At 46.3% G+C, this 24,894-nt stretch overlaps 1 protein-coding gene across 12 annotated transcripts in view; it reads right to left on the bottom strand.

Moving 5' to 3' along the window:
• WDR20 (WD repeat domain 20) overlaps window positions 1–24,887 on the bottom strand; it is a 43,703-nt gene extending 18,816 nt beyond the window's left edge. For 3 of the 12 annotated variants that reach the window (XM_025042066.1, XM_025042070.1, XM_025042067.1), the window contains exon 1: window positions 24,753–24,887. Coding sequence is in view for 6 of the 12 variants with exons in the window: in XM_025042072.1 (XP_024897840.1) it covers window positions 19,357–19,395; window positions 24,568–24,816 (288 nt within the window). In the remaining 6 variants the exon portion in view is untranslated. Of the gene's footprint in view, window positions 1–17,736; window positions 19,396–24,567 lie in introns of those variants that run through there. The other 9 variants (XM_006925585.2, XM_015599753.2, XM_025042072.1 and 6 more) reach the window with 8 other exon arrangements.
• Window positions 24,888–24,894: the final 7 nt, after the last annotated feature.

The following is a 24,894-nucleotide window of genomic DNA, read 5'->3' as shown; positions in this document are numbered from 1 at the left end:
AGTCCCGCGGTGCCGAAGGTCTCTGGGGCGCCATCTGGAGATCAGGAGAGCACGGATGCTGTGCTCCCTACTGTCATGCCTCTGACTGCACCCCAGACAACCAAAGTCGGAGCCAAAAGCAGACTCAGGAGCACTTCCCGGGGCCACAAGGACCACCTCCTCGGAAAGGAGGGACCCCTGGAGTCCCATCTTAAGACTTGGGATCCAAAACACGCCGCTTCACAAAGACGGCTCCCCGGTGCTTCTTGGGGGAGACTTTTCACCTACACAGGCTGGGGGTTCCTAGAGCCTGCAAGGGATGAGCCCGTAGGCTGGGGCTGGACCACACCTAGCTGGCCATCCCGACCGGAAAGCTGGGGAAACGCCAGAGTCTCCCAAGTCACAGGCTGAATGAAACGAGACTGACCACACCGAGGCGAGGTACAGTCACTTTGCGAACGTACTATTCAACCAAAATTTCCTTCACCTTATGGAAAACAAGCTGGCTCTAATGACGAAAATACCAGACAGTGATTTCCACATACCCTGCGGGCCGAGCTCGCTGCGCAGCTCGGCAGTGTCAACAAGCGGGGAGCATCGGCCATAGGCCGGCGCAGCCCCCAGCGTCCGGACCCGTCCCTGGGGCAGACGCAGAGCCAGGCTCGTCGGTGCATCAGCCCCATGCACGATCCACCGTCTGTTTCCGCGGCCCAAGTTACACCCCAAAGGCCTGCACGGCTGGCATTCCCGGTATCTGAAGAGTCTAGCACTTAGAAAAAAGGTGCCGGGGGTCTTAAGTCAGTTAGGTTTGGGATCACTTATCCCAGTAGGAAAAAAAATGTCACCCAACTGCACAGTTTCGCTGTGTGAAAAGAACAGGGTTTATTTTAGGCCCGGCAACACAGGCGGCATCGTTGAATATCTACTGCAGAAATGAACCCGCATGAGGAGAAGAAAAGGGTGAGGAACTAGAAGGGGCCCACAGCCAGACACAGGAAAGCTAAATATAATCCTTCTGCTGAGCAAAACCCTAACAGCTTGCGCCTTGGCCGGCGCCCGTTTGTGAACAGACCGCCCCATCTGCAAACGGCATGTGGTATCTGACCCTGTCACAAACCTGCGCCCTATGTGTCATGGCCGCTCTCATTTTATAAACAGGGTGACGGAGTCAACTGTCAAGAGGAGGCAAGTGGCTGTCTCAATTCCGACCCGTGCTCCTTGCCCTGCGTCACGTTGCTAAGACAGGAAGTTGACACGATCTCAGGTAGCACCTAGTTCTAAAACGCTATCCCTGCGTGACTCCATGTCCCTCCGCCTGCTGGAGTGGAAGTCACGCACTCTGCCTTGCTCGTCTGGCCCAGATTCCAGACACGTCTCCTCAATGCATTTACCTCCAGGGCTGTTTTACTGAACTGGAGGAAGATAGTGAAGCCCAACACTGCCACCTGGCACTGAGCAGGCACTGAGCAGGCACTGAGCAAACTGAGTTCCCCTCTTTCAAACTTGCATTTCTCCTTCTGAATACATAAGGACTCTGCTTAGCATACAGGCTTTGAAAATTCTCAGTATTCATTAACACCTACGAAGAAATATAAATAAGGAAAAACAGGAAGATTTCTTTCTGTCCTAATTCCCTGAAGACAGCTGCAGAGCCCAAGTTTAGGGCGCGTTTTCCTTCCAATATAATTTTCCTAGATGAGAGCATCTGCCCTTTCCTCCTTCATTCGCGGACATATTAGCACCCGAGCGCGGGCACACCAGACCCACTCCCTGACCGGAAGCAAACCACCCGTGCGTCACCACGCTTCTGATGGGCCGTGACCCTGGACTGAGCACCCGCCCCTCGAATTCCAGAGCTCCTCTCATGTGGCAGCAGCGAGGCCACGAGAAGTGGGGCAGGGGACTCCACGAAGGGAGAGAGAAGGGAAGGAAGAAGAGCCAGACACCTCAGAACGCAGGCGCATCACGAGATGTGATACGCGAGGGGGCCGCCTTGCCGTCACTCCACAATGGGACGAGGTGCACAGCTACAAAAGGCGGAAAATGTGTCCCACGAAATTTCACAGCGACAGTCTGGAACTGCTTGCTATTCGCGTAAGCACCACTTCTCGCAGGGGCCAGGGGAGCCTCCTTGGAGACCTGCTTGGGGGTGGGGGCGGAGGAAGCATCTCCTCCCTCCCAGGCTGAGCGCTGTCAGTCGAATGTCTGCGGAAATGACAGCCTTCCGTCGATACCACGTTGTCGCGCATCGTCGTTTCCGTCGTTACCACGTTACCACGCATCGTCGTTTCCGTCGTTACCACGTAATCACGCATCGTCGTTTCCGTCGTTACCACGTTATCACGCATCCTCGTTCTCTCCCAACGCAGCCTGTCACTTAAAAGCTATTAGCTATGTAAAATCGATCCCTTCTCCCTTAGAGCACATTTCGAAAAACTCGAAAAGTGCTAAACTGCAACATCTTCGCCATTTCTTCTTTTTCTTAGGTTGTACTCCACGTTCGGGTTAAGTCCTTTATTACAATACAAAACGCTACAAGTGGCTGTGGTGGTGCTTCGTTGAGGCTCATGAAATACTGACTCTTCATCAAAGAAAAACTATGAGTAAACGTCAGATAAATTCAGTTTGCACACAACAGATCTCATCACATTAAAATGCTGACATACTCAAGTGACCCGTTTATTCAACTCGTCCGTTAAATGTGCATAGAAATATGCATTCCTCTTCCCAAGGGAACAGCGACAGCTCAAACGGAAGAAAAGGCAAGGCACTTTCATTTCTGCGAAATACTCATTTGAAATTCTGAGAAAATCGTTTTTTAAAAGTTCCCTTTGAAAGGGGTAGCAGGTAGGGAATTCCGTGACTTTCTGAAAGCGCCGTGGTGACGCTGCGGCCCTCCGCGGCGGGCGGGGAGGTGCCCGGGGGCAGCCGCGCCCAGACCCCGCGGCTCCTCACGCTGACTGGCCGGGAGCTCGGCCGTCTGACGCAGCGCACGGGTGGCTGCTAGTAACACGAGCAGGAACCGGCAGAGGGGCTCCCGTTCTATACGAGAAGGGCCCTAAGCCCCCAACTGTGTAGAGGCCCTTTCCTCCTCCTATAGATAAACGGAGGCCCAGGGAGGGGCGGTGATCTGCCCAAGGTTTCACAGAGCCCAGAGCTGTGCTTGCAACCACATCAAGCTGTCACCCCTTTTTTTTTCAATCGCCCAAGTACAGTTGGAACAGACTACTGAATCTGTAACATACATTTCAAAAAAATGACACTGATGTGTACCAGTAATTTTACATCAAATGCTAGCATTTTGGAGCCAGTACACTGTTGTATTTCCAAACAGGAAGCAAGAGAGCTACTCTTACACGATGAGGGGGACGAGCCACTAAAGCACGGGGCCAAAACACTGGCTTTGGCCTCTGTAATTCAAATGGTCTCTGCCCCAGCCAGGCCTCTGCTGAGGAAAGCAGCCTCAAGTCAAAGGGAGTAACAGAGAGCCGACCTGTCCTGAACACTCCTGAACACTCCGGCGAAGAAACGCTCTGATCCCTCCCTCGCTGAAGTCTCACGGCATTGCCGCAACTGCTCACTTGGCACTTGTGCTGTTAGCCACTTGTCTTATAGGTCTTATCTCCCCAACTAGCCCAACACTTTTTTAGGGCATAACTGTCTTAAAGGCCACCTCACTAACAGCCACTCAAGCATTTCTGGTGTTAGTTTCTCTCTGAGATTTAAAAAGCCCTTTTAGGCACCTGAAAGGTTTCAGACACCAGTGCAGCCCTAGTCATGCAGTGACAGCCGGTTTCAAAACGTGGACTGGTGAGATTGGCACACACGGGAATGTGGAGGGCAGGCCCGCCTAACTCCCGTGGGAGTAAGCGGCACAACCTTCATGCAGGGCAGTCTGGCCACATGTAGCAAGAGCCTCCTTTCCTTTAAACACAGATTCGACACCTGGGAATCTTTAGAAAATATTTGTCAAGTGTGTAAACTATTTGTAATAGCCCCAAACTGGCACGACACAAATGTCCACGTCCAGCAGGCTAAACAGTGGGTTATACAGACTACTCCTCATTGAATACACGCGCTGAGAGTAAGCGTGGAAGGACCTCAAAAAATAATCTCGAGGAAAAGAAGCCGGATGTAAAAAAGCACGTACTAAATAATCCTACCTATATGGGTTCAAACAAGAGGAAAATGAATGTGCAGTGTTGCAAGTGAGGACAGTGGTCACTCCTGGTGTGTGTGTGGGGGGGGAGGGACGGGCACAGGGGACGTCTGCGTGGCCAGGAGAGCTGCTCTGACTCTGAGGTTGATTCCACCTTGTGAAAAATTAATAGAGCTTTAAACTTACACATTCTCCTGTTCGTATGCTATCTTAAATTCAAAATAAAAACTTTTAATGAGCAAACACATGAACAAAGACAGTCAACTCAGCTTTGTTTATAATAAAACATTAACTTCCTATGTGTTCCAAGAAGGAAATGGGTGAATGTATCACGTAGCCATTTAAAATGAAGGTATTTACTTACTAGCAAAGGAGAATATTAAATTCTATATCATTAAACGAAAAATACAATAAACAACAATGAGATTTGAAAAACAAAATGAGTTACCAAGAAATCTTAAAATCGTATTCATGCTGTAATCATATCGTTAGTAATAACGGTAGAGTTATTCTGATTGTCTTGTAGAATAAAGCAAAAAAAGTTAATTAAAAGATCCTTATAAATCAAGAAATCAACTGTAAAGAGTATTTATGAATCTGTCAACAAAAAGACTATGTTCAAATGTTAAGATTTTTACATGTGAAAACATGGTTTTTATTTCCCCCCGTTTATGTATTATACAAAAAATACAAAAGAAAAGACATGATGTTTGAGATTTCCTTCAAAATACTGTAGTAAGGACAAGATAATAGATGAGACCAGCCGCGTGTAGACAGCTAGAGAAGCTGGGGCGGGTATATGGCAGTTCATTACAGCACTCCTGCTTTTGTGTAAGTTAAAATTTTCCACAATTAAAAAAGTATGATTGTTTGAGCCATATATTTACTTATTTGTACATATTTGCAAAAAAAAATTTGAAAAGATATTTCCCCACAATATTAAAAGTGATTATTAAAAGGGGGGTAGTATTTAGGTAACAATTTTTTGCCTATCTTAATTTCTACCTTTTTGTCAATAATTACATATTACTTATGTAATTTTTTAAATAGAAAAAGGAAAAAAATCACAGGCCAAAAATCTGCTGGGACTATTTGAAAATTATTCTAGTAGTTTAAAAGTGTGCCACGGCCTAGCACAGGGTCACAGAAGACTATGTGACTTGTGAACAGTAAAATTCACCATAAAAGGAAGCTTACTGTTACATCAAGTAAATGCATAAGCAAGATGATATATCGCCAACAGGTGATATTTTTCAAACTGGCCAAATCCTAAGTCTCACATGAATTAGGACTGCTGGAGTCTGTTATTAATGTTTCTTTCTGTAGCAGCAGCCATGTCACTCAGTGGGATGAGAAAGGATAAGAAAGTTCTTTGAAGGAGCCGATCATTCAAGGGACAGATAAGGAGGCCATGACTGGTTCTACTGTCTCACTTCAAACAGCACTCCTGGTAGAAGGGAAGGGTTCGCTGTATGTTCCCAATTTGCTACAGTGGCAGATAAAGGTAACTCTCCCCAGAGCCCTCTTTGGGAAATCCAATCTGTTCCAAGTTTACCTCCCAGTTTTTCTCTAAAGTAGATCTAAAATTGGATCCCCATCTTTCTCACAAGAATTGAACTGAGAATTTATCATTAGTCCCATGCTTTTCTAGAGATCCTAGGAAAACTCAATCTTAAATTATCCTTGATCCAGAAATAGCTAAAAGGGTTACACAGCAGAATTTGTTTTTCTTCATTCAGTAGCATTTTATTACTTAAAAGTTAAAATCTCGAGTCCTGAAATAAAAATATTAGGTTCAATAGGGATGGTACTGTATTCGTAGTCTCTCAACAGGGAAAGCACTGTATTTTAAATGTAGGTTAGGAGGCCAACCAGCATGGAACGGAGTAAGAAGCTCCACAGTGAAGGCTGAAATCAACCATAATCTAAAAGTTAACACTTGGCGACAATTGCACATTTGCTTCCCTCTAAGCACTTATCATTCATTATCGCATGTAATAAAACATATATAATTAAATACCTGCAACTACGAGCTTAAAAAGTTAAATATAAAGCTATTCACAAAGAAGAGGACTGAAAAAGCAACTCATTTCCAGGTGTGAATCACTGTGTAACATCTCTGTATACAATGGCCTCATATAGGTGACGCAAAGTCTTACACTCATGGAATCAGAGGACAAACAGCTGGAGCGAAGCTTTAAAAAAAGACACATTTGCTCTCAAGATGCTGCGTTTTAAGACCAAAGAAGTAAACTAAAATCATACACTTTATCCCCACCATAACTGAACTTGGCTCTGGTCTTATCTCCCACCAAGTGCACCACGGCCGGTAACTCAGGAAGAGCCCTAGGGCAGCCGAACCCCAAGCCCCTCATTTCTTTCCCCTTTCCTTTCTCCTGTGGTCTTCTTTCTACATCAGATAAAAACAACCAGTTGTCATACCTTGAAATTACATTATTTATAACAAAGTACAGAAGACTTTACAAAACTATTAAGCTTAGCATAGACCAAAGGACACTCATTCAGCGGGTGCCAAGCTCATGGGTGTGCTCCAACCGCTGCCAGCCTCCTCTAGGCTGAGCAGGGTGCGGGGAGTTGCCCGCCGCCTGGTACTTCAAAGCCCTCGAGCTGGCCATGTCCCGAGCAACGGCCAAGGCCGCTCCTGGCTCCTCCCGCAGCTGCCGACTGCCTTCTGGACAACTCTCCCTCCGCAGCAGAGCCACGGGCCCACTGCTGCACCCTGGCCAGCAGGGAAGCACGCGAATTTGGTACGCAAACATAAGAAGGACGCAGACATGGGCAGCAGCTTTAAGCAAGGGTGCACAGAGAGGGAAAGCTAAGACAAGCAGGCCAGCAGCCCTGCTCGGTTATGACAAAGGCTGAGGCTCCAAATACCAACAGGTGTCAAAAGCACGACAGAAGCAGCACCTGTGTCCACAACCCACAAGGCAGTCCCTCAGGGAGGTATGGGAAGATCCCACCTTGCCTCCTCGTGGGTACTGCCGCTCGATTTGTACTGCAATGTGAAGAGGTGCACAGCAGCATAATATCCCCAATTCTCGTCCACCGCAAGTCCAAGTACTTATGCTCCTCCCCCAAAGTTCTTGGACTTCAAGCCACGTACATGCAGGTCAGGCAGTGAGAACCCACAGCCACTTAAGGACCCAAAGGAGAAGGAGCATGGCCACGCAGAGCACCAGCAGGGGCCTGGCTGGGTGCAAGACGAGGCTGAGAAAGGCGCTGTGAGGCGGGTATCCAAGCCTAGGACGGTCCCATTCCAGAGGGCGACCCTCACGGCAGGGCACATGTCTTCTGCCTGGGTCTCTGGCAAACAACTGGATCACTTAACATTTTAAAATGTGAACTCTCATGTCAACCCCTCCCCCACGCAGGTCCTAAACCGGAAAACAAAAACGCCGAGCAGCGTACCATTTCACAAGCGTGAAGCGGCGCATTTCCGAGCCCGGAGCAGCGGTGGGAGCCGGGCCCGCGGAGCCAGGCCGCCAGCGTCCACTCAGGGCTGTTCCTGGCGCTCTGAGCCTGGCCCAGCTTTCTGCCTTTCCGCAATACTGATTCCACAAAATGAGGAAATGGGGACACAGCAGTCCTTCTCACCCGCAGTTTCAGTTACCTGCGATCAACCATGGTCTGAGAGTATTAAATGGAAAGTTCCAGAAATACATCGTTCGTAAGGTTTAAACTGCATGCCGCTCTGAGCAGCGTGATGGAATCTCACGCCGTCCCGCCCGCAAGTCATCCGTGCCTGTGTCCAGCGTCTCCACGCTGTGTGTGCAGTACCATAAATACTTTGAGAGACCACATTCACACCATTTTTATTACAGTACATTGTTATAATTGTTCAACTTTACTATTGCTGTTGTTTTGTTATAATTGTTCTATTTTATTATCGTTGTTGTTATCTCTTACTGTGCTTAATTTATAAACTTTGCCATAGGTATGTATGTATGGATAGGAAAAAATACATATACAGGGTTCGGGACCATCTGCGGTTTCAGAAATCGGGGGCGGGGGTGGCTGGGACCGATCTCCTGCAGATAACGGTGCTGTCATAAAATAGCTCTACCACATACAGCGCTTACGGATTCCGGGGTTAAAGCACGTAGAGCAGTGGGAAGAATGCCAGCACAAAGTGCTATGTCAGTATTACCTATTATCATTATTAAATAGATAACATCAATTTACATTTGTTAAATGCACTCAGACCAAGAAGTACAGTGGGTTAGCATGCAAACAAGCATTACTTCCTCCTAAGCACTTCAAAAATAAATGGATTTTTCTATTTAGTTGCCTGTCTAAAGATGTGTGTGTATAAATATGGGGGGGGGGCCGCGAAAGCGAGAGGCGGTACGGTCGAAGAGGTAAGAGGAAGCACGCAGAGCCTAGACCACCAGGCCTCTCCCCTCAGCAGCAATGACGACGGTCCCCTGGGCCGAAGCAGTGCTCCATCGGCTGATACCCGTTCACTCTCAAAACACAGCCGGACTAAGGCAAAGCCAGCAAAATCACTTTTCCCAATCACTTAAGATTTTACTAAATTCAATGTAGCATCACTTTTTAAAGTTGTAAAAATAACCTAAGCTCAGAAGCCAGATCTTATCAATTTATACTTCGACAAAAGTACGAGTTAATTTCTGAGACAAACACGCTGAGTAGCACGTGCAACACGATGGCTAGGCACATGACCATGCACAGGTTGACACAGTGTAAGTAAATGAAAATGAAGAAAGGGGCATAAAAGTACATGTTTCTACTTTTAAAAAGCTGAAAGGTTGCTGCTGAGTGGATAGAGCTAAGAATATGATGGGGGAAATGCAGAAATATGGGTATTACAACCATTTGTCATGCGACCATGTGACAGCCACACATTCGCACCTACTCTTTGGGAACAAGGGTTTATGCCAGGTTTATGGAAGGCAGCATGCGGTGCTAGGAAGGATGCGGCCACCCACCTGCCGTGGAACCCCAGCAGAAGCATCAGCTCTCACAGGCCTCCCATTGACATAAAGTGGGAAAAAGCACTACTTATTTTGCAAAGTGTTTGTGAGGATGAGACAGTGTATGTGAAGGTCCTGGTTTAGTGCCCAGCACAGAGTAAGTGCTGAATAAATGGCAGGTGTGATGATAACCAAATTAATCAATTGGTACTAATATAATCTACAAATTAAACAGCCGCTAAGCTTTGGCTGAGTGTCTGCAGTGAGGAGACCCCTGAACGAGACCCTCTAAGGCCATGGTTCTCAAACTCTCCCACATCGATCACCTGGCTGGCAAGCAGAACATTGACTGCTGGGCCCATCCCCAGAGCTGATTCAGCTGGTCAAAAGCAGATACCCAGATCGCACGTCTGCACAGGTTCTGAGCGGATGCTGCTTCTGGAGGGCCACGCGCAAGAGAACCGTGCCGTAGCAGGCTCTGCGAACGTGAGAAGTCAAATACGCAATGGCGTAGGCAGGGTGTGAGAGGGCGCTTGTGAGACCAAGTCAAGCAGACAGGCAAGACTGGCATGCAGGGCAACAGGTGTCAGCGTGGCCAGCTAAACATCTGTGTGTGAGCACCTCATCGCAGAAATGGGGACAGAGGAATTCTGAAGAGGCCACTGGTAGGCTAACTTGCTTAGTAGGCTCAGCATGGATTCGATGGTTTTAGTAAAGTGAACCATTACAAATCATGGGAAAGTTAGCTGCATGGTGACAACGGCAACTTCAAGCAGATATGGGACAATAAGGAAGGTCAGGTTAAGTGGTATGGAAATGGGGGGGTCAGCAGTGAGCCACAGGAGAATCAAGCCCGATTAAACCCTCCTATTTATTAATTGGCATTACCAGGAGTTCATAAAGGGAGCCAAGAGACCTCAGACATGAGTCACTCAAATGAGAGGCCAACCTCTCATTTCTTTAGTTTTCTATGATGGACTAAACATGGTCCTTAGGCTTAGTGCATAATGTTAAGTAGCCATCATTGCACATTTTATTACTAATCTCATCAATATTTATTTACCAAATGAAAATTCTACAAAATGTGTTTCAAAACTATGCTCACCAGTAGGTTATATTTCAATCACTCTTTTGAGGTCAACATTGGTAAGATAAAGACAACCAAACTTACAGCGAAAACTATGCCAGGCCTGGCCCACTGGTTTCCACCACTCAGAGTTCAGCAGAAAACTGCTGGCAGATTATTTCCTGTATAAGACGTAAGAAATCAAGAAATCCTGATTGTTCGCTCACGCAAAGCTCGACCACTCCAAAACAGCGATGAACGCCGTTGACAAAAGCAGCGCTTACCTAGGCACTAAGTTAGGAAGCTGTGGACGATTTTCAAGCTGAAAACACACACCCGGGTTCATTCTCTAAATACTCAGTGAGCATCCTCATGGTGCCAGACACAATATTAGGTGCCAGGGACCTAAATTATGCTTAAAATATATAACTGAGCACCAAAAAAGGATTGGCAGGAAAAATACCAAAATACTAAGAGCTGTAGATGGGATTTTTTTTTCTTACTTGAATTTTCCAAATTTTCTACCATAAACATACCTTATTTTGAACTTCAAGGGGGAAATAAAATCTTTCCCTTTTACTGCCGCCAATGAAAGAAAAATTCCTACATAGCAACCTTACTAGTGATTTGAATGATTAGCAGACTTCTCGTCTAAGAAAAACTTGTAAACTGACCAGATTTCTCGGCTTTCTTTCATGCATCTACCTGCTGCCAGTGCTAAGGTAAGGTGCATGTGTGGGAGAAGCGGGGAAGAAAGAAGGGAGAGAGGAATGGAATGCACATAATGCTTGCTGTCCTCTATCTCAAGACACAGATGAAAAAGATCAGAGACTGATTCTTTGAAATGTCTAATCCAACACCAGCTACATTCAAGACAACATGCTTACCACAGTAACCTACCCACTGGCAGTAAACACGTGACAAGCCAATTATACCTTCACCCCTTCATTCAGATATTACGGAGTGCCTACAATGCGGCAACGGCGCTGAGCTAGACTTTAGCAATGCATCAGACAGAACTAGCCCTCCTGAGTTTGCAATCCAGTTTAGCGGATAGGCAGAAGAGGGAAATTACGTTTCGAGTGAAAATTATTTTATTAGGATCATGACATGTGCTAGAGAGACCACCTGGTAGAGGCTAACAGGAGACCTGACCTAACCTAGGGGTTGGGGTAAGAGGCTTAGACAAAAATATCAATTATGAGCTAAGATTGGAAGGAGCAGGAATTAAGCAGTGAAGGGCTGGGAAGTGGACGTGCGCTCCAGGCAAAGGACCCTGGCACCAGAATCTGTGGCCAGGAGGGCAAGGCTCGTTGGAAGGATTAAGCTGAAGCCAGCGAGTGAGAAAGACACGGAAAAGGGAAAAGAGGGTGATAAGGTGGGCAAGGGCGAGCTCGTTCAGGGCCTAGGCCATAACAACAATTTTGCTTTTAATGCTAAAAGCAACAAGAACCACAGAAGGATGTTGAGCCTGAGAGTGACAATCAGATTCACATTTTTAAAGCTCACTCTGGCTACTATACAGAGAATATAGTAGAGGCAACAAGAACGAAGCGGGAGACCAGGGGGCTGCACGGCGTCCAGGCGAGGTGAGTGAGGGCAGTGAAGACAAAGCAGACGCACTCAAGGTCCACTAGGAGGTAAAACCAACAGGAACCGCGAAAGCAGGTTGGGGGGAAAGAGAGAGTTAGAGGAGAAACTGTCATGGACAACAAGGAAATAGAAACATTTAAGAGGACCAAAAGGGCACATCAAAAACACAACTACATGCATAAGCTGAAAAAGAGGGATAGAAAGACATTTCAAGGAAATACTAATAAAAAGAAATTGATTTTCCAATCCTCAAAATAGAATTTATGACAAAAACAGAGATGAGTCTAGAACACCAACACAAAGAACGATCCACAAAGATGAACGATTCTGTATGTAATATAAAGCAAACAGGGACAGAAACTGACAAGTCTAGAACCACAGCGAGATATTCAACACACCTATCAGTAACTGATAAAGCAGTCACAAAACTATGAAGCTACAGACAATGTGAAGAGCATTAAAAACTTGATCAAACGCACAGAGAACTCATCCCGAGGATGTACATTCTTTAAAAATGCAGAGCATTTTAACTAGGTCACAAAGAAAATGTCTCATCACATTTGAAATGACGGATATAAAAAATATATTCCATGACCACAGAATGTAAATAAGTTCATCAAGAACAAAATTAAACACCATGAATAGAAACTAAAAAATATCTGCTTAGAAATTCAAGGGTGAAAGAGGGAATGAACATGGAAATAGCGAGATATTTAGATCTTAATGACAGTGACATTACCACACATCTAACACGGGAGACAGTGAAAGCAATACTTGGAGAGAATCCTACAGTCTTGAGCACATCATTATAAAGAAATGGTGAAAACCTATGTTTTCAATTCAGAAAGCTAGAAAAAGAACAAAGTAAATCTAAAGAAAACAGAAAGGAAATAAAAATAACAACGGGTATTAATAAAACAACAATGAAAAACAATGGCTGGTTCTTTGAAACGAAATTTTAGTTGACCAACTCTTGCAAGTCTGTTCAAGAAAGAATTAAAACAGGAACAAGGAGGTGAAGCGCAAGCTGGTAACGGAGCCCAGCAGCTGTCTAGCAGCACAGAGACCTGAGCGCCCCGTGGCTGCGGAGCAGGTGCCAGCTCCACAGAGGACAGCCACAGCTGCGACCCAGTGACGCCCACACCCATGCTCATGGACAGATGGATCAGGAAACCAAGGCATCAGAAGCAGGAGAGGGAACTGGCCGAAGTCACTATTAAGGAGTGACACAGATGGGGCTTTGCTGGACCCAGTGACGCCCACACCCATGCTCATAGACAGATGGATCAGGAAACCAAGGCATCAGAAGCAGGAGAGGGAACTGGCCGAAGTCACCATTAAGGAGTGACACAGATGGGGCTTTGCTGGAGCACACGTGGTGTAAGTGTTCACTGCCCTAATGAGCGGATTCCCGCTTCCCAAGGCCTACCCACTGGATCCATTTACTGCAATAAATCCTTTTTCCTTCGGTGAGGAGAACAGACATAAACTAATAATTTTAGGAACATAAGATACAGACACAGTAGAGACTTACAATGGGAGTGAGAAAAGGGAACAGGACTGAGCCATAAGGGAATCCAGTGAAAGACCAGGCAGAGCGGGAGGAACTGGCAAAGGTGGAAGTTGTGACTGGCCAGAGATTTGGGCCAGAAAGGTAGGAAGTCAAAATTAAAGTGACATGACAAGTTTCCAAGAGAAGATGATGGACGGTTCAGATGCTGCTCAGGAGTCAGGAAGTCACGGGCAACCGGTATCCGACGGACCTGGCAGTAGAAGCTGAGTATCTGGTCTCCTGGAGAGACTGCTGCGGGGGGGGCGAAGTCACACTGGGCAGGAGGACACGGTTTCTATCAGATTAACAGTTTCAGCTGAGGATGAGACCCGGTGTGTCATTATGGGAGAGAGTGCCAGAGCTGGACCAGAGGAGGTCACTGGGGGTGGACAGGGAAAGCCAAGCCACCACGGAGCTGAGGTGCTGGACGGGCCGCATGGTGGATATGAAACTGCAGGGATGATGGCGGAACCCCAGGGGAGGCGAGGCCGTGCGGCAGGTCCCAGAGTCCTCCACCACAGAGGCGGCCGGAGGCTCCGAAGGGCTGGGGCGGGGGCAGTGGTGGTGGGCCCGGGCCGGCCCAGGGCCGCGCTCTGCGGTGCAGGGGCAACTCTGTGAAGCTCTGCCAGCTGGACTGCACCCCCTGAGCTCTCTGGAAAACAAACTGCCACCTCGGGGAGCTCCAGGCATAAGCCCCGCCGTGTTTTAGTTAGCTGAGCTAACGGGGCCCTCAGTCTTGCCAGCCTCGTGTCCACCTATTCCACGATCCAGAGGGAAATGAGGAGCAGTGTAAGTCACTGTGCGACTCCTATGATGAAGGGGAAGGAAGAAGGGACTGGAAGGGACAGTGAGTGTGAGCTCTTCTTTCCGGGACACCAGGATAAGGACAATGCAGCTTCCAAACAAAGCCCGCTCCCGGCGACCAAGACACTAGACACAGTCTGCTCTCGGGGTGGCCCACAATGCTGGGAGCACAAGATCTGGCCGTGACTAGCTCCTAAGAGCCTTTCGACCAACGCTCGAGGGGCCGGCAGGCCTACCTCTGCGGCCTGGCTGACCAGCGCTAGCCAGATGTGGCTGTGACGGGGACTCTGAAAGACGAACTCACTCAGGTAAGTCCACAGAGGGCCGTAACCTCAACTCACCCGTGTGAATCAGACCACGTGCCCACTACGCACGAGCACTGCGACGGACGTGGATGGGTAGACAGTGTCCGCCCTCGAGATTCAGCCTCGTGGGGGAGACAGATTCAAACAAAAAATTCCAACCCTGTGTGAGAAGCGGGGAGGACGCTCACAGTGGTCAGACAGCAAGAGCAGAGGACGGAGAAGCTTCTAAAGCTCGCGGGACTACGATGCCGCCCGCGCCGGGCTCCCCGCTCTACTGACTTGTCTATCACGAGCTCTTCTTGAGGCTAGGACTGTGCCTGTGACGCCGGGGTCCCCAAACGTGACGCAGTGCAGTGTGCATCTCCTGGCCGCCTACCTGCCCCCCATCTATACACCTAGTCTCCTGCCTGCTGTCTGCTCACACGGCAGCGGCAGCTCGGAGAGGACTCCAGAGCAGTCGGGGTTTAGGGAGCCCAACCCTCCTGCTAAAGGCATGGCTTAGCCAAGACCCGACAACCAGCGCCTCCCACCGCCCCGGGCCACAGGAATGGACTGGTGACCCAGCCTGGGGCAACGAATCAAAGATGTGCTGGGGGCTCTTGTGAAACAATCATCCTTACTCTTCTGAGACAGTCACAAGAGCTGCTCATTGTCATCCCGGATACTGGCTCTCATGCTGGCCCACGTGCTACAGAAATGTGGAGCCCAGAACCTCCACCACCACTGTGTCACCTAAGCCGGGCTGACGCTCAGTGGAAAGCAAAACCAAGAGAATCTCAGCTAAACAGAGCTGGCGCCCTACCCAAAGCACGCCCGAAACCCACACGGCCGCTGGGATTTTCGATGGCATAAGCCAATGCATCCCCTTTAAAGTTTAAACATGTCTGAGTTGGGTTTCCCGTCACTTGCAAACCAAAACATCCCTGACGTTATCATACATTCGAGGCACGCTAAATCCTAAAACCACTAGAGAGTCACTGTCCACCAGCTCCTTTTACAGCACATTCCAACGTTCATCTCTGGCTTCTGAAAAAGTCTTAATTTTAAGCCTAATTCTCAAATATTAAAAAGTAAACCTTTTTTCCTGTCACTTAAACCTTGGAGAATGGCAACTGGTTAACACTTAAATAATAAAACTGTGGCTCAAAATTATCTATAAAAGATTATAAATGAAGATTTATAAGTTTATAATTTTAACTACAAAAAAGAAAATTCTTCACGGCAAACACACACACACACTCTTAAACATTACAACACAGATGACAAACTGGGAATAAAAAAATCTGTAATTCATATCACAAAGGACTAATCTCCCTAATACATAAAGAGTTCCTTTTTAAAAACTCAAGATATCCAACAGAAAAATGGGCAAGAGAAATAGAACAGTTCACAGAAAATGAAATATGTTTCTCTTACTATGTAGAAAGATGCTCGACCTCTTTCGTGATAAGAGAAAAACAAACAAATTACACTAATTTCTCACCTATCGGATCGCATGCAAAAGTCTGACAACACGGCCGGTGAGGCTGTGGTGAGACCCGTGCTCTCCCATGAGCACAGACGAGCACACCCCTCCCTGTGGAGGCCGATCAGATGCCCCCATCAAATATACACATGCCCCCGCAGTACCATCAGACCCAGGAGCATCTCCTCTGGAAATACATCCTACAGCTATGCCTGCCTCTGGGCAAAATAACGTGCACTCAAAGTTATCTGCTGCAGCATTATTTGTATTAAAAAAAGATTAACGATCAAGGGTCATCTGGTTAAATAATGGTACACCCATAGTATGAATTTTAAGAAAGCATTAAAGCACGAAGCTTTCCACTTACTAATATGGACTGATCTCCAACATATATCATTAAGCAGAAAGACACCAGATGCAAATGCCATACCTGGTATGCTCCTTCATGTCGTCACAGAAGGATGAGTCCAAACGAAGTAAAATGGTTATAGGGAAAGGAAGAGAACTGAGAGGCAAGGACAGAAATGAAAACTAAACCTCTCTCAAGAGTTTTATAGTTTCAGGTTGGAACCATATAAATGTTTTACGTAATTAAACACAAAATTAAATTTATTTTACCGTATTTGTTGAGGTACAGTTGACATACAAAGAACTGCACGCATTATACGTATACATCTGATGCGTCTGGACATGTGCGAACACCCGTGATACCATCTCTACGATCAAGGTGACAGACATATCCAACGCCTCCCAAAGTCTCCTGTGTCCCTGGTTTTGTTTTTGCTGCAAGAATACTTAACGTGACACCTCCCCTCTTAAGAAACTTTGACGTGCACAACACCACGTTAACTACAGGTGCTAGGATGTAGAGCAGATCTCTAGAATTTAGTCACTGAGCATAACTGAAACTTACACAAAATAAAATTTAAAACAATCCCTCACGTTCTAAAACTGGGTTACGGTAACAGGTGTGCATCTTGGTACATTTACTAAGATCAGAGAATTGTACCCTTAAAATAGATGGCAAGAAGGTACGATAATCTATCTGACTGGAATAGTGTGAAGAGGCAGAGAAAGGGTTAGAGGAAGCTAGCAGAGACGGCCGCCTCCCCCACTTCGGTGGGCGCAGGGACCACTGGGGCCCGTGAGAACGCAGGCTGCGGGGTGCCGACGCTGGTGGTGCTGGTCTGTGGACCACGCTTTGAGGGTCCCGACAACCTGAAGAGCTTTGCTCTGAGAAGTAGCTGAGAAGTGGGGCGGCAGCCGCCAGAGGCAAAGGCCCCAGAGGGAGTGGGTGGGGGCCAGAAAGGGTCCCCCCTTTTCTAAGATGAAGGAAATAACAACACATTTGCCGAAGAGCTAGACTTAGCCGAGGTCAGAACGGGAGGCGAGTACTCGGAGGTGTCAGAAGGACGAAGCACTGCACGAAGACAGGAGCGTGCTCGGGACAGTGGCGGTGCGGAGGAGCTCAGCTCGCCGAGCGATGACATGATGAGGGTCCAATGAGGGGTGGGACTGATGCCATCCCACGACTCGAGTCCCGAAAGCGGGTAACACACCAGGAACCCTAAAGGAGGGTAATACGCTCACACAGTACGTTACCTCAGGCGCTGTCCCGAAAGGAAAAAAAAAATACATTTAAAAAATGTTTTTACTGGGAGTTCTGGAAGCTCGGATGCAGCCAACACCTAAATGATTACCACTGAGGAGGGGGATCCCATCCCCCAAGCCCTGCACGAGCTTTACCCCTCACAGTGCCGCTCATGGCTCAGGAGCCTTCGAAGGCCACATTCTTGGGCCTTGGGCTTCTAGTTCTGCTGGTTTAGAATCCTCTCCCCCTTGGCCCACCCTCCCGCCAGAATTCAGTTCACATGTCACCTTGCTGAAGTCTAAGTTCCCACTGCAATGGGGACAAACACAGCACTATGAGCGTCTCCTATCTGAAGCAGAGGGCCTGCGGGCGCTGTATCCCCCCCTCTAGAATGAGGAAAGCAAAGCGCGTGGCGTGGCCAATTCAGAATTCTAGCCCATCGACTGCCGAGGGACAGCCACCAGGCGGCCTCGGAGCCCTCAGACGCATGAGCTACTACTGTACTTTCAAAGCAGTGATGAGTGGAAATGATATTTGATGTGATATGCAAACATCTGTGATTTTCATTGGTGATAGGCACAGGTCTGTTACAACTGTGATTTGTTGCCTATATGCGCAATTGAAGGACAGATAAAATTGTTAGAGGTTGTAAAAATAAATATGTAAAATACTTTTCCCATCTGCGTTGACATACCCGCCTCCCCCAAGTTCTATTCAGATGAAGAAGCCCTAATACATGAATATTGTCTAAAATAGCAGACGCCATCTGAACAGCTCACCATTCTTGACTTGTCCATCTCGCCACTACACTGTAGGCACTTTAGGCCAGGGACAATGTCTTGTCTTTGGGTCCACAAGTCCAATAACTGTCAGCTGTAGCCGTTTATTACTCCACCGGACCGTGAGCTCCTTGACGGCAGCGATTCTGTCTCAACAACCACAGAAAGCAGGCACTCAGGGAATCCTGACGGAGGAGTGCGTGCGTGAACACCTCGTCTCCTTGCTTAGACAATCCTCAAGGTCAGGGATCACGTCTCACGCTTCCTTGAGTTCCCAGTCTAGCAGACTGCTTTTCACACAAAACCACTCAAATATTTATTAAATCAAACACTGAGACAAGACAGAGCCTCTGAAATGAAGAACGAAGTGAGTGACGAGAATGGGCGCCTACACCAGATGCGCTACAGCAGGAAAAACGGCAAGCGCAGGGCGGCAGAGGACGGGCTGTGACTCGACAGAAGCGAAAGCAGCGCCGGGTCACGGGGATGATCCACGACGTGCTTCTTTGAGAACATGTTCAAGTATTGCTATTCTTACTTTTATTTTTTTAAATATAAAAACCTTATAAATTCCTTCCTCATGAAAGATTACTGCTTCTTATAAAACCTAGTTTCAAGTCCATTTTCCTACTGCTGCAAGATGAAGTGTAGCACAGATTGTCTGGCATGTTTTTAGTACTATATACCCCGTTTTTTGAAATTCGATATTACAAAATGGAATTGACAACGCAAAACATTACTCGACCTACAAATTACGAATTGGGAGAGAAGCTGTGGAGTTGAGAAAATGCTAAAAGAGCAATGGCCAAACTTCAATCAGAAATGAAGATAAAGCATTTCTGAAATTAGAAATATAAGGCTACGCACTTTTAAATCCACAAAAATGTGATGTGGACACGACATTCTGGGGCAAATCATCTATTTGAAATCCAACCCAATATTCTTTTACTAGGCAGAGAGCTATTTCTTCACCTTCACGCCTTAATTCCCCTTGACACTTGAACTGCGTACGTCAAGTGTAGAGCACATACCTTCTACTTTACGTTACAGTTATCAGTACAAAAACACAAGTCCTTACAGACCGGAAATGTCTTCGTTCACCTTCAAGTCATCCACATGAGACAGCAGTACCTTGGATATAACAGTTCTGCAACAAGCAGTTGATGAATGAGGATTCTTTTTTTAACCAAGACATACCTCGTACTCTATTATGAAAAATAGATGCCCAATGTTTAGAGGAAAAGGTAACTTGTCACTGATATTCTCAGACAACTTAAAATGTCCTGAAAATTAAAACTGTGAATGTCTATCAGTTACAGTTATTTCTATTTTTGATGTCTACTCCTAAATAACCAAATAAGGCCACATTTCATATTTCTACACAAACTAACCTTACTGAAATATAAATAAAATTGTTCTCTAAAACATCCAATACCACACTACAAAACTCTTCACATTTATTTTTAAAATAAGGTTCTTTAGGCATACAGCCAAACTAGTCAGTGACAAAATCCACCAACTCTGTTTTGATTCTTGCTCAAGTTTTCTACCAGAGTACAATAAAAAATAAATTAAGTCACTAGATGAACTTGAAGATAATAGATGTAGATGACCAGCTTCTGGAGGGCAGATTTTGTCTACACCCAACTTCTAGAGCAGTTCCATCTATCTGGCAGGTGTCCCAAATATTTGCTAAAAGAATGACGCTGATGACTATCTCATGGATTTCACTGATATATTCTGGGAGGTTCTTGCCATTGCTAACATCCACCCATGGAGTCTTTCAAAATCTCATTATCATCCTCTGCTTCAAGGTATCACATGAAAGTTTCTCAAGCCTCCTGTAAGGATAAATTAAGATGTTTTTCCTTCAATATCTAAGATTCTATAGTCAAATAATGAAACATTTATTACCACTTCAGAAGTTTTTAAGTATCCCTTAATGGGGAAAAAAATAGATTTCTACTCGGTTCCACGTGTCCTATTAAATTAAGTACAAAATTTCTCAGAGTACATTTGATATAAAAAGTTCCAGGCGTCTAAGCTTCCTTCTACACTATAAATGGGGAGCACAGAGGTGTGAAAATTACAAATGGGGAGAAAGGTGTGAACATGACCTTCTCTGGAGCAGTCCAGCATCTAAAACTAGTCTGTGGAAAAAAACCTTTCGAAGCATCCAGATCCCCACCCCCCGCACAAAGCATGAATTCCTCCATCACCAACGGGGGGTCCTGCAGTCTAGTCTTTGCCAGAGACAGAATATTTTCTGCACAGAATACTCATTCTCTCCCAAGCCAACCCAATTCCCTCTTGGATAACTCTGGCTCTAAAAATATTTTCGCTGTTATTAACCAACTCTCTGGCCCGGACTTCATCAAAGCTTTTTCTAGCACGAAGACCTAGAATCACAATGTGTTCAACTTGCTTTCACAAACAGTCCACTCTACCCAACTCCTTTTCAAGAAGAAGGCAATGAATCCAAGACGTGAAGGCATCTTCCCAATAGAAAGATGAATTTTTCATTTAAAAATTGAGCACAGAATCACACAACCTTAGGAGGTGAAAAGGCCTCAGAAGCCATCTAATTCTACTCCTCACCTACTGTGGGAATTGCTTCAACATCTCTGTGGCCTGGAATCTTAAGATGGGGGTGGGGGTGGAGAGTAAGGCTCTGTGACTAGATGCCAACTGATTCTGAGTAGATACAGTTTTACAAAGTTGTCTGTACACAGATCTGGTAGGTAGCATGGCGACGGAAGTAGATCAAAAGTAATCTGCGACATCTGGTTCCTTTCCATTACTTCACTGATTCTTGCGACACAGTTTCCCAGTTGTAAAAAGCTAAATTTGTAACCTATTAACAATAATTTTAAATGTCTTTTAGAAGATGTGAGCTACTAAAAATACCTGTTACTTTGGGACCCAAAACTGATTAGAGTTTTCAGCTTCTAAAGATCTTTTTAAAGTATGACATAGATGGACATGAACGCTTTATTCTATGCTGGACACTCTGCTGGGCACTGGGAAGACAAAAGACACGGTCTCTATTCTAAGGGAGCTTTGTTCAAAGAGACAGTCACCCAGAGAACTACAAATTTTTTAAAGCGCCAGAAAGGCAAAGTATAGGATGCTGTGAGAACACGTAACCGGGAAAAGAACTGGTCTAGCCTGGGAAGTCAGAGAAGGATTTGCTGAGGAAGTGACATTAAAGCTGAGATCTGAATGGCTGCCATTCACATTTATGTAAAAACAGGTCTCCATAAAATGCAAGGGTTGCTCCAGTAAGCCCAGCTACCTTTGGCATCTTTATCCTAGAACAACCACTTTTTCAAAAGAGGAAAGCAAGGCATGCTATAAAAAGGGTTGAAAGCTTGTAATTCAAAGCCCTTTATGGGAAAAAACAGGGTCTTACTCATCTCTGGGTACCCCACATTACCTCGCCTCATATAATCTTCAGAGTAGTCACTCAAATCTTTGTTGCAATGATTAGTGTCAGTATTAAATCGACGTTCATGTTATCTTTAGCTGAGCAAAATAAATTCACAAAACTACATCTCCTCATACAAAAAACCCCATTCTGAACTTCAATTGTGAAAAGATGCTTTCATCTACCTCTCAAGACTGCCACCGAGATCCAACAAGGTGTAGGTGGCCAAATGCTGGGCAACTTCTGAAATGCTGGGAGTATACGGCATCCATGGCATCCACGTGACCAAAGGCTCAATAAGTCTCTTCTCACTAAGAAAGTTCTCTAGATTCAGTTGTGCTTCATTTTCCTTGTCATAAGAAACCATGAGCACATGCTCTCTCGCCCTGACTTTCTCTGAGGGGATGAGACTGCATAAACTCCCAGGTCCCTTCTAGCTCTAGAAACTGACCTGCAAATGTTTTTAAAGGGCCAAGACTACCTTCTCGGCTCAGATGTTAAGACTACCTCCTCATCCACTCCATTCCTCCACGACTCCATCCTTTCAGCCAAGGCAGCATAGTTCACGGTTTGTTTTTTAAGACCTATTTTCACTCATTTTACACACAGATTTAAGTTGAATGTCTTCATCCAGATTAGACCTTCTGAATGATCTGAAAAATTGTAAAATTTTATGTGCCTCAAGGAAAAATTGAAAAAAAAAGATAGTCAAAATGACCGACTGTCAAAAACAGATCTGTATCTCCTAACCCCAAAAAGTAAATTTTGGTTTCTAATTAAGGGAAATTACCTGCTCTGTTTTACAATCAGAAAATAGTCACAAAAACAATCGCTTTTACTCGGAAATAATGAATGCAAACTCGTTCATGGGGAAAATTTTTTTTAATTACAATGGCTAGAAGAGTTGAAATGTCCACCATATGATGACGATATATCTACAAGATATTACCATATGAAAATGAAATTTTACAAAAAAATAAATTAATATAGCGCTCGAATTATACAACTAAAGGTAAATTTACATGTTTAAGATTTTGTCTTGTTTACAATAATTTTTTGGTGTAGTTTTGAACAGCTCTCCTAGTTTTACCCTTTGCTGATAGTATCGCACTAAAAGAGAACACTAGTTGATACTTCCAGGCGGGGGCTCCCAGATCCAGGTAACTCTGCTACTAGACGCTTCAAAAATAATATGTGTAATGCCTACACTAATAATTGCTAGGAAATTTTGTTTTCAAGCACTTTTTTATTTTATATAAGTAAAATTTAATAATTTAAAATTCTAAACTTATTGCCAAGGAAAAAGCTGATCCTTTTGGTCCTGATTATCGATGTCGAGATAGCAGCTTCCTGTTTGACAGTTAACTCCTAAAGCTTATTTTAATGATATTTTACATTTACTGTTTCAGGTCTTTAAAGTTCATTACGGTCATTATATTATAAATTACAATGTGTGTACTGCGACATTCCCTTTTTAAAGAGGTGCGCACAGAAGTTAAATAACTTGTCCAAGGTCACCCAACAAGTCAGCGACAAAGTTGGGAGTAGGACTAAAACTTCAGCTCCTAGACTGTTAAAGACTCACAATTTCTCAATTCCAAAAGAGAAAAAAACAAAGTCGAGTGATTTTCTTTCAGGATCTTATAACAGCGTACCTCAAAGACAGTGGCACACTTACAAACAGGAATGAAAAAGATTCACCTTGAACAAATGAGACAACTTGCTACATTTAGATACCACTGTCATTTCCTACTGTTTTGAACCAAGCAAAAACGTACTGTTCTGGATATACTAAATCTTAGAGAATGTTCACTCCTCGCTATGTACGATTTATTTTCACACTAACCAAACAGTTATAAATTAATCTGGTACCACCTTTTCTCATGCCTCGGAGCTGTGGGGGGCATTAATTTCTTCCTCCTTCCAAGAGTCAAGTCAAAGACCACATCTCTCAAAAGCAGAGCTCAGTGACAACAAAGTTACGTTGCCAATGAAAGGAAAGCTCTAATAAGTTGCTTCTTTTAAAGAGAGAATTTTTAAAGACGATTACACACTTCACAGAATTACTGGTAAGTCGCCCGCCAAGAATAGTTCTTGTAAAGTAGCTTTTAAGGCACAGCCCTCCCTGTTTGGGACACAGTCTGACTCGTCGGACAGGGCTGATCTGGGCACGCGCACACAGAAGCCTTGTGAAGCAGCTTAGTTCACTGAAAACAACATTTCGACCTCGCAACCGTAACAATCAGCCTTTCCATACTATCAGGGACAAGACGACCCTCTTTAACGACCTCTCCCGAGGAGGTTCCGCCGGCGGAGGCAGTGACAGCGGCCCTCCCTCCGGCGTATTTGTAAACAGAAAGCGCTAACACGAGAAGGAGCGGCTCCCAGGAAGTGTCAGTGCGGCAGCAGGCGGAGGAGCCCTTCGTGCCGAGCAGCTCCTTCTGACCTCGTCTCAAGTCCCCCGCTGCCCGGCCCGGGGCCCGCCTTCCCGACCTTCCCGAACCGCCCGTTCTCTAACCCAGAGCGAGACTCCCAACCCTGCCGGGAGGCGAGGCATCTCTTCCGGGGACTCGCAGGCCCGCTCCCTGGCCGTGACAGAGCCTGACAGATCCTGCCAAAGGGGAGGCAGCCGGCCCCTTCTGGGGCCTCCCAGACGGAACCCCGCACCCCACGGTCCCTTTCCACGGCCCCCACCCCCTCGAAACGCCACCGCCACCGCCCTGCTCACTCCTGAATCCCCCTTCCTCAGGAGCACCCCGGTGGAGTTACCGGCCCACTCAAAAGTAAGAGCGACGGCCACCCCTATCTGTCACCCTGGCCCCCGCTGTCACCGCCCTGCTCCCGGCCTTCGCCCACGGCGCTGGCGGGCCCCGGCGACGCCCGGGTCGGTACCTTGCGGACCCCCTTGTAGATATAGAAGTAGAGCTCCCGGCCCACATTGAAGCAGAGGCGGTCGCCGTTGCCAGACTGGTCGTTGAGGTTTACGAAGGAGACGCGGACAGGGTTGGATCCCTGCGAGTTGAAGGGCACCCGGTTGGGCCGGCTGTACTCCGAGTGCGGCAGCAGCTTGTACAGACCTTCCCGGGTGGTGAACTGGGTCTTAATCTCGTTCATCTCCTTCCCTCCTCCCTCCGTCGCCATCTTGGAAAGCAGCGTTCATCCTGCCCGAAGTGCCCGGATCACGCCCTCCGCGCAGGCGCCGTCGCGGGCGCCGCGCTC

The sequence above is a fragment of the Pteropus alecto genome, unplaced genomic scaffold (assembly GCF_000325575.1).
Source record: "Pteropus alecto unplaced genomic scaffold, ASM32557v1 scaffold8, whole genome shotgun sequence".
Classification (NCBI taxonomy): domain Eukaryota; kingdom Metazoa; phylum Chordata; class Mammalia; order Chiroptera; family Pteropodidae; genus Pteropus; species Pteropus alecto.
Note: the sequence above shows the minus strand (reverse complement) of the source record. Positions and strands in the feature narration are given on the sequence as shown.